The 9738-nt window shown below is 43.0% G+C and overlaps 1 protein-coding gene across 1 annotated transcript in view; it reads right to left on the minus strand.

Annotated features, from left to right (window-relative positions):
- sxph (saxiphilin) overlaps positions 1–2985 on the minus strand; it is a 410934-nt gene extending 407949 nt beyond the window's left edge. Inside the window, exon 1 of the mRNA XM_088000335.1 lies at positions 2814–2985. Coding sequence (XP_087856461.1) covers positions 2814–2874 — 61 coding nt within the window. The 5' untranslated portion in view covers positions 2875–2985. The remainder of the gene's footprint in view (positions 1–2813) is intronic.
- Positions 2986–9738: the final 6753 nt, after the last annotated feature.

Here is a 9738-nt window from a genome sequence, read left to right on the forward strand (position 1 = left end):
GGACTGTGCTGTAAGGTACTTCAATAGCACCAATGTGGAGTTAATGTTAGGCCAGGTGCTACCTGGAATGGAGCTCACACCTTTTTCTATCCTGCTGTACAGAACTTACTATGATGAACTTCAGCTCCACTGAAACTTCCAACAATGCAACATGTTACGTCTGTGAATCAAACAAAAGGACTCTCATTTGTACACCATTTTTCATGATCTGATACAATCCTGGACCAGACCATCAAATTTATGTTACAGAATGGCAAGGCACCAGGAACATTAGAGCTGAAAATGTGTTGCTGGAAAAGTGCAGCAGGTCAGGCAGCATCCAGGGAACAGGAGAATCGACGTTTCAGGCATAAGCCTTTCTTCAGGATTCCTTGTGCCCGAAACGTCGATTCTCCTGTTCCCTGGATGCTGCCTGACCTGCTGCGCTTTTCCAGCAACACATTTTCAGCTCTGATCTCCAGCATCTGCAGTCCTCACTTTCTCCACCAGGAACATTAGCCAAAGTGTGAGGTCCAAGAAACTGACTAAGAAAATAAAGCCACAAGATTTCATGGTTTTGAATAAAAATAACCTTTACAGCACAATGTTAGAACAATAATACAATATATAACAGATGTCTAACTTATGTTTGAATACCAAAAATGTATTAACTGTGGTTGACTGCCTTTTTTTATTCATTCAGGGGATAAGGGCATCAATGGCTGGGTTGGCATTTATCGCTGTGGATCTGGAGTCACATGTAGGCCAGACCAGGTAAGGATGGCAGTTTCCTTCTCTAAAGTTTCCTTCTCTATCTTAAACCAGATAGATATTTCCGAAAATAGACATTGGTCGTGTTGTTATCAGTAGACTCTTAATTCCAGATTTTTATTGAATTCATATTCCACCATCTACAGTGACGTGATTCGGACCAGGGTCCCCAAAACTTACCTAGGTCTTTGGATTAACAGTCCACTGATATTGCTACGCCATCACCTCTCCTAACCCAATATCAAATGTCCAATAGCAAACGTGGTCAGGACAGATCCGTCGGATTGCTCAGAAATTAACAATATCAAATCTCATTAAACTTCACAGAGGATCACAATTCCTCGCTTTTGTTGATCTGCCTGAAACTACTGTTTAAAGCCAGTCTGACATGGACTGTCTCAATGATTGTTCAAAGTTCTGATCAATTACTCTACTTTCCTCAGATTACACACTGAAAGAGCACTCTAGTAGTCATTGTTAAGCATAACTCCAGCTTTTCACGAAGAGTTTGCCTCACTAACCCAGTCCTACCCTAGGTGTTTACTCAAATTTCAACCTTGCTTGATTGTATTGGGGAAATACTGCTTGTAAACATTTCAACACCATACTCCCAGTTTTCCTGAAGAATGAATTCTCACGGGCTTCTTCTAAAACCCTCATGGCTTTCCCAACACAGAGCCGGTGATCTTCCTATTTTCACAGCCTCCCAGGACCTCTCCAAAGTCCTGACTCCAACGCTTCACTGCCTAATAACTCAAGAGGTTCTTCCTTCAGTCCGAAGCCACTAAGCCAGCCAATAGTTCTTGATTTCTCACTGAGTCCCCTATCACACAGAATCTGTATGGTTCAGCCACTTTCCCTTTAGAATGGCCAATTGCAGCGCTCTTAACATAGACACCACATCTCTCTCTGCCTGTCTCTGCCTCCTTCTCCCACTCATTGCTTGCAACCCCTCTCCAATAACTCCTGGAACAATCCAGAGTGATCTGTTCAAAGTCTTGCAATAAGCCTCTATTGCTGGACAAAACTGAATTATGATATCTAATAAGTCTTGGAACTATCTGTACCATAATTGTTACTTATCATAGCTTGCTGAGTTGCCCAGTACAAAATAAATGGAAACAAATAGAGGATTTTTATCACAAGTCTCAGAATATCCAAAAACAATTTTCAGCCAATCAAGTACTTAGACGTTTCATCACTGTTGTAAATTACATTACCAGTATTTGGAACAGCCAAGTGCATTATAGCAGAAACGCCTGTTTTTACAATGCCTTTGAAATAACAAAGCAATGTGCTTCATAGGATAATTATCAAGCTAAATTTAACACTGAGACACATAAACGGATACTTTAAGGTAAAAGCTTGGTCAAAAAGGCTTGTTTTAATGAGTGCCTTAAAGGAGGAAAGAAAAACAGAGAGGCATGAAAGGTTAGGGAAAGAATGGCCACCTCTAGTGGAGTGAATACAGTTGGGGATGCTCAAGAGGCCATAATTAGAGGAGCACTGATATCTCAGGAGCACTGTGGTTTGAAGGGATTACAGGAGTAGGGACGACAAGAAAACAGAGATGGGAATTTTTAAATTTCAGGTCTTGCTTTAACCAGAAGTTAATGTAGCTCAGAAAATACTGGGGTGACAGGCGAAGAGGATTTCGTGGGAGTTAGAACATGGGCAACAGTTTTGAATGACGTCAAGATTATGGAAAGTTTGAGTGTCCAGCCAGAAATGAGTGACTGTCGTTAAATCTCCAGGTAACCAAAGCAGAGCCTGAGACAAGGTCAAGATTAGGCAATATTACTGAGGTTAAAATATGTGGTTAATAGCTCATCCCAGGCTCAAATGTGACACCAAAGTTGCCAACATTTTGGTTCATCCTCAGACTGTTAGGTAGAGTTATGGCTAGGGTGCAAAGTTCCTGACGAGATGTAAAGGCAGTAGCTAGTAAATTATAGTGTAGTATATTACACAGAGAAGTACATACCATTACATTATGCAATGAAGTATATTAACCGCACTGGCTAGATTGTTCTTGCTGTCTAAATTCAAAAGAGCAAACTTACCAAAAGCAATTGCAACAAAAGAGATGAAAACAATTGCTCCTTTCATAGTGAAATGTCTCATATTTCTCTTTGCCTCTCACCAGCAATCTCCTGTGACAGATTCCAGCAACTGCAAGGTGTGGTGCAGGGTATGACTCAGATAGAGAGTTGCACACATTCCCACTAAGATACAAACTGCATTCCAAACTGTCCCGGCTGACGTCTGGGTCCAAGGCAATTTTAGGGGCGGAAAGCAGTGTCTTATCCTTCGCTTAAAATAATAATATTCGGAAGCTACTGGTAACTGGGTTTGAAATCACAAATCTTCATATGGAAATCATTATCTTTCTTTTTTTTTATTGCAACCAGATTGTGGTCAGAAGTTGAAAGGGATGGAAGCTGGCAATATTGTAAGCACTTGTCAAAATCGCAGCACAGTTCTACTTTGCGGCATTTTAACTGTTTCAGGGCTATGGTTCTAATTACAGCAAACTTTCTGGATACCAAAAAAATTGTTAAAGAAAGTTCAAAGTCAGTGACAAAAAGTCTTGAGGTCAAATGGTTGGAAAGTTTCAGATTCAAAAATCTCTGGTTTCAATAAAGAAGAAAGAAATTCCATTTTCTATTTCACGTGGTGATAGTGGGTAGTGTCCCTGCCTCTGGGTTAGAAGCTTTGGGTTCAAGTTCTAGTCCAGATGCAATGGTTATGGAAGGTGTACTCATGACATGGCCAAACAGGTGGTGTATCAATTTGTAAACCTTTCTGGTATATGGTATTGACAGGCAGTAAGATCTTTCTGGTCAGGTGCTTGATGGAAAGCGATCTATACAGACTTCTACAAATGCAACATACAGTCACACAGACTCCTTAGAGGTGGCCAGTAGGTGATTGATTCAGTTAGCTGGACAGTTGGTGTCGATCAGATTTGTGCCAAGAGCATGGGATTCACTACCATTCTGGCAAGGGTGGATTTAGAATTAGCTTTCTGAGGGTGGTGTGATGGCACAGTGGTTGACACTGTTGCCTCATAGCTACGGGTACCTGGGCTCGAGTTCACCCTCGGGCGACACCTTCTTGTGGAGCTTGCATGTTCTCCCTGGATCTGTGTGGGTTTCTTCTGGATGCCATGGTTTCATCCCATGGTCCAAAGGTATGCAGGTTAGGTGAATTGGCCGTGCTAAATTGCCTACAGTATCCAAGGATGTGCACATTAGATGGGTTACCCATGGGAAATGCAGGGTTACAGGGGTAGGGAGTAGGTCTGGATGAGAAGCTCTTTGGAGGGTTAGTATGGGCTGAATGGACTGATTCCACACCAAAGCAGGTCTATGATTGTCTGGTTATATTTTTTCCTTTCTTACCCCCCCACTATCCGCCTAACTGCGGTAGTGCTTATATTTTCCCCAGCACCCATGTTGTGTGTGTGCAGGTGTGAGACACAGTGAGAGACACAAGGTGCACGAATCTTTAATAAATTCCCACCACCAGGAAGAAAGGAAACACCAGAGTGGCCAATGACAAGCAGTGCCCTTGTCAACAAAGGGCAATGCTGCATGATCAAAAAAGTGAAGGGGAGGGCAGGGATTAAATCAAAATAGAGTTGGAGGGGGAAATAATGCACTCCACTCCCCGCAGTGCCCACCTCTCCCTGATTGCCTGGTATTTTTTAATATAAAATCCCCTCCCCACACTAGTGCCAAACAGCAGAAGCACTTATTTCTTCTCCAAGTTTTTTTTCCAGGTTAAATTTTGTTTTTTGCTTTTTAATTATCCCCCATACTACTGCCCAACTGCAGTAGTGCTTATACAGTAGCGCCTCGACATACGAACGACCCCGTTCACGTACAAATTGGTTTACGAACAGGATTGTACGTAAAAGTTTGCTTCAAAGTACGTACGAAATTCAAGGTACGAACGAAGGTCCGAATGCAAAAAGCCCGTGTGCGACCGCGTGGTTTCATTTTCTGCGTTGCTACGCGCTTGTTGAACGCAAAAGCTCTCGGGCCCCGCCTGATCTCATTCAGTTTGTCTTTGGCGCGTGCGCTGTGAACAGCCATCCAAGCATTCTTCCGCTATCCGAACAATGGGAAAAACTGATTCGGTTCGCGAACCGGGTCTCGGAACGGATTAAGCTCGTAAGTCGAGGCGCTGCTGTATTTTCCTCAGCACCCATGTCGTGTTTGTGCAGGTGTAGGACACAGTGAAGAAAAACAAACACATAAATCTTTATTTATATTCTACCACCAGGAAGAAAGGAAACACCCGAGTGGCCAGTGACAAGCAGTGCCCTTGTCATCAAAGGGCAATGCTGCGTGATCAAAAAAGTGAAGGGGAGGGCAGGGATTAAATCAAAATAGAGTTGGAGAGCGAAATAAAACACTCTACTCCCTGTGGTGCCCACCTCTTCCTGATTGTTTTTTTTTAGCAACAAGCCTAGGTGCAGACAGGGCCCAGGCAACAGCATTGGTGCAGAGGCGCAGGCAAGCCCCAGGCTGTAGAAGTGGGAGCAGGCCCAGGCTGCAGCAGCAGCAGTGGTGGCTGCCTGTGCAACTGAGCACAGCTAAAAATAAAGAAAAAACAAACACAAAAAACAATAAAGAAACCCAAAAAAAGAAACAAATACCTTCTCTAAACAAGGGGAAAGAAAAAGAAACTCTCCTTCTCAGTAACAGCAGGAACACATTGACTGCAGCACCAGCCAGCACAGATTCAGTTCCCAGAACTGAGGAGATTCCAAATCCTCTATATATATTATTTTCTTTTTTTATAATCTTAGTGGTAGGAGCAGGGCCAGGCTGCAGCAGCAGCAGTAGTGGTAGCTATCTGTGCAGCTGAGCACAGCTCAAAATAAGGAAAAAACAAAAGCAAACAAACAATAAAGCAACCCAACAAAGAAGCAAATATCTTCCCTAAACAAGGGGGAAAAGTCAAAGAGACTCTCCCCCTCAGTACCAGCAGGAATACACTGACTGTGGGCCAGCCAGCAGAGTCAGTGCCCTGATCTGAGGAGATTCAAAATCTCCTGTTCATATTTTTCTTTTTATTTCTTTCCCTATACTACTCCCTAACTCCGGTAGTGCTTAAATTTTCCCCAGCACCCATGTTGTGTGTGTGGAGGCGTGAGACACAGTGAAAGATACAAGATGTACAAATCTTTATTCAATTTCCACCACCAGGAAGAAAGGAAATACCCAAGTAGCCAGTGACAAGCAGTGCCCTTCTCATCAAAGGGCAATGCTGCGTGATCGGGGAGGGGAGTCAAAATATAGAGTTGGAGGGGGAAATAAAACACTCCACTCCCTGCGGTGCCCACCTCTCTCAGATTGCCTGGTTATATTTTTTTTTACCACCAGGAAGAAAGAAAACACCCAGTGGCCAGTGACAAGCAGTGCCCTTGCGAGAAACCAAACTCACTCACAAATCAATCAGCCTGAGACAAAGCCTTGGAAACAAGAACAATTTATTACAGTCTTGCAAGAACTGGACGCCTCTGCAATCAAGCAGAAATGCGCGCGAAAACAGAACCTGTTAGATTCCTATTTAATTTACAAGTTGCAGTATCACACGCTCCCTTTTCCCATCCTATCTTAAGCTGATTACCTCACTTGTTAGTTATTTTCTTATCTGGCCATCCTGCGGTCCTTGTCTGCATTCTTTGTTCCTTGTTTGTTACAGCTTGTTCTTTTATCCAGTTTCTCTTATCATACTATAAGCTTTATTGTGAAATGCTCTTGCTGCTTCTTTTTGTGGTCAGCTACAACCCTTTAAAGTTGTTTCCTAGCTTAAAACTATTTCCTTTAAAAGACCCTCTATATTCATTAAAGTCTTAGCCTTAAGTATGCTACATGCTACAAGAATTAACACTCCACCCCCTCCCCACCTGCAAAAACAACATTTCTAATCTCCCACACCGTTGACATCAAAGGGCAATGCTGTGTGATCAAACAGTGATGGGGAGGGGAGGGATTAAATCAAAATAGAGTTAGGGGGGGAAATAATGCACTCCACTCCCTGTGGTACCCACCTCTCTCAGATTGCCTGGTTATTTTTTTTTTTTTTACACAAGGTGCACGAATCTTTATTCAGTTTCCACCACCAGGAAGAAGGGAAACACCCGAGTGGCCAGTGACAAGCAGTGCCCTTCACATCAAAGGGCAATGCTGTGTGATCAAACAGTGAAGGGGAGGGCAAGGATTAAATCAAAATAGAGTTGGAGGGGGAAATGATGCACTCCACTCCCTGTGGCGCCCACCTCTCCCTGAACAACTCCAGGGTGTTGGTGGACACCCGCGTGCTCCTTTTCCAGAGACACCCGGGCTCTAACGTAACCGCGGAAGAGGGGCAGGTAGTCAGATTGCCTGGTTATTCATATGTTTTATTTATTTATTTTTTCCCCTTTTTACCCCCACACTAACTGCGGTAGTGCTTATTTTTTCCCCAGCACCCATGGTGTGTGTGTGTGTGTGCAGGTGTGAGACACAGTGAGAGACACAAGGCGCACGAAACTTTATTCAAATTTCCACCACCAGGAAGAAAGGAAATACCCAAGTGGCCACACAAGCAGCCACACAGCAATCTAAAACTTACTGCAGTGTGGACAATCAGGTCATGGCCCCTTTAAGATTTGCATATACGTAGCCATACAGCAACTTTAAGGGAACCACACAGTGCAACAAGTAAGACATATGTAGCGAAAGGAAATTGGAGGGATCATCACTGACAAGGCCAACATTTATTGTTATTCCAACATTTTTAAGGAGGTCGTAGTGAGCTGTCTTCTTCAATCATTGCAGTCGCAGTAGTGAAGATAGAATTCCCACAGTGTGGAAGCAGGCTATTCGGCCCATTGAGTCCACACTTACACTCCGAAGAACAGCCCACCCAGACCCATCTCCCTATCATATCCTTGTAACCCTGCATTTCGCTTGGCTAACCCACCTAACCTGCACATCTTGGCGACAGTGGGAGGAAACCAGAGCATCTGGGGGAAACCTGCACAGACCCAGCAAAAATCCTTAAATGGCAATATATTTTGAAGTAAAGTTGGCGTGTGACTTGAAGGGGACTTGTAGGTGGCAGCGGGGGGGGGGGGGAGAGAGAGAGAGGATGGTGGTTAGCGGTGAGATGGTAGCACTGAGGTGGGGGGAATCAAGAGATTGACCCCAGCGTGGGGGAGAGATCAAGTCTCCAAGGGAAATCCCAGCATGGAGCGACTGCAGGCTCATGACTAAACAATGAGCGTAATTTGAAACTTTTAACTTTACTTCTTATTTATTATTTTATACTGAGAAGAACTGTAATATTGAACTATTAACTTATTTGTTGATTTTTCTACTTTTTACCTAAGATGTTTTTACCTAGGTACTTATACCTAGGATGTCACCATATGGGGTGACATTATACAGTTTTCACTGTACTCCCATACACCTGTACTTGAGTACACGTGTCAATAAAACCTAATTCTAATTCTAAAGTTCCATGCCTCTGCTGTCCTTGCCTTTCCAGATGGAGAGGAAGAGAATTTTTTTTAAGAGGGATGTTTCCCTGTGGCATTTCTTTCGCAAGAGAGCGGTGAAGTCAAGGCAACTGAATATTTTTAAGGCTGAGGCAGAGAGATTCTTGACTGACAAGGGAGTCAAAGTGTCTGGGGAGTAGAAAGGACAGAAGATGCTACAAACAAAATAGCCATGATATCTGTAAAATGGTGGACCAGACTTAAGGGATCAAAAAGCTTACTGCTGCTTCTAATTCATATGTATGTTCATATGTTCTAAGCAGAGAGCTCACAGGTTTAGGAGGTTCTTTCAAAGCAGCCTTGACAAGTTGCTGAAATGTATCTTACAGAAGTTAATCACTGTGACGGAGGGAGTGAATGTGTAAAGTGATGAGATAAGGTTCCAATCAAGCTGCTTTGTCCTGGGTAGTTTCTTGTGTTTTGAGTACCGTTGGAGCTGTGCTAATTCAGTCAAGTGGGGAATATTCCATCACACTACTGACTTGTGCTTTGTAGATTCTGGACAGGCTTTGGGAAGTCACCCATTGAAAATACTCAGTCTCTAATTTGTAGTCACAAGTACTTATATTGTTGAACCAGTTGTGTTCCTGGTCAACGGTGATGACCAAGATGTTGACAGTAAAGAATTCATTGACAAAAACGTCAAGGGGCAAGGATTATGTTTTCTCTTGTAAATGTGTGGCATGAAGGTTACATGCTACCAATCACCACAAGCTTGGACGAAGCCCAGGCCTTTTGCTATGGCCATGAACTTGTTTATTATCTGAAAAATTGCAAATGAAATTAAACACTTAGAAATTCTCAGTGAAAGTCTCTAATTCTCACCTTATGACAGAGGAAAGATGACTAATGAAGCAGCAGAAGACGGAGGTGCCAAGAACACTGTCCTGCATGACGTCCTTGGTCAGAGATGATTGGCTTCTAAAACCCACAACCATATGATTCCAGCCAATGCAGAGATTTTCCTTCATATCCATTAATTTCAATGTAACTAGAGTTAATGTCGTTCTCAGTTAAATATTGCCTTCACTTCTATGCCAAACTCTCATGTTTGGACAAAGCGTGCAATAAAATATGGAGTTGAATGCTTCTGGCAGAATCCAAACTGAGCATTGGTTAGCAGGTTACTAGTTACTAAGTGCCACTTAATAGCCATGCTAATAACCTCTTCTATCACTTTGCTGATGACTGACAGAGTGGTGACTGGAGTTTTCCTGTGTTTTGTAGGCTGGACATACCTGAGTAAACTTCTAATTTGTTAAGGAAATGCATCCGATGTAAGTGCACTGGAACAGATAGACTAGAGGCATGGCCAGCTCTGAAGCATCAGTCGCAGCACTGCAGCCAAGATGTTGCTTAATAGAAAGTCAATTCATGTCAGTGACCAAAGGGGTTAGGTTTAATGGAAACTAGTGCCAGTTAAGAAAATA

The sequence above is a fragment of the Chiloscyllium plagiosum genome, unplaced genomic scaffold (assembly GCF_037043375.1).
Source record: "Chiloscyllium plagiosum isolate Xiang-an unplaced genomic scaffold, Cpla_swu_hap1 HiC_scaffold_24, whole genome shotgun sequence".
NCBI lineage: Eukaryota > Metazoa > Chordata > Chondrichthyes > Orectolobiformes > Hemiscylliidae > Chiloscyllium > Chiloscyllium plagiosum.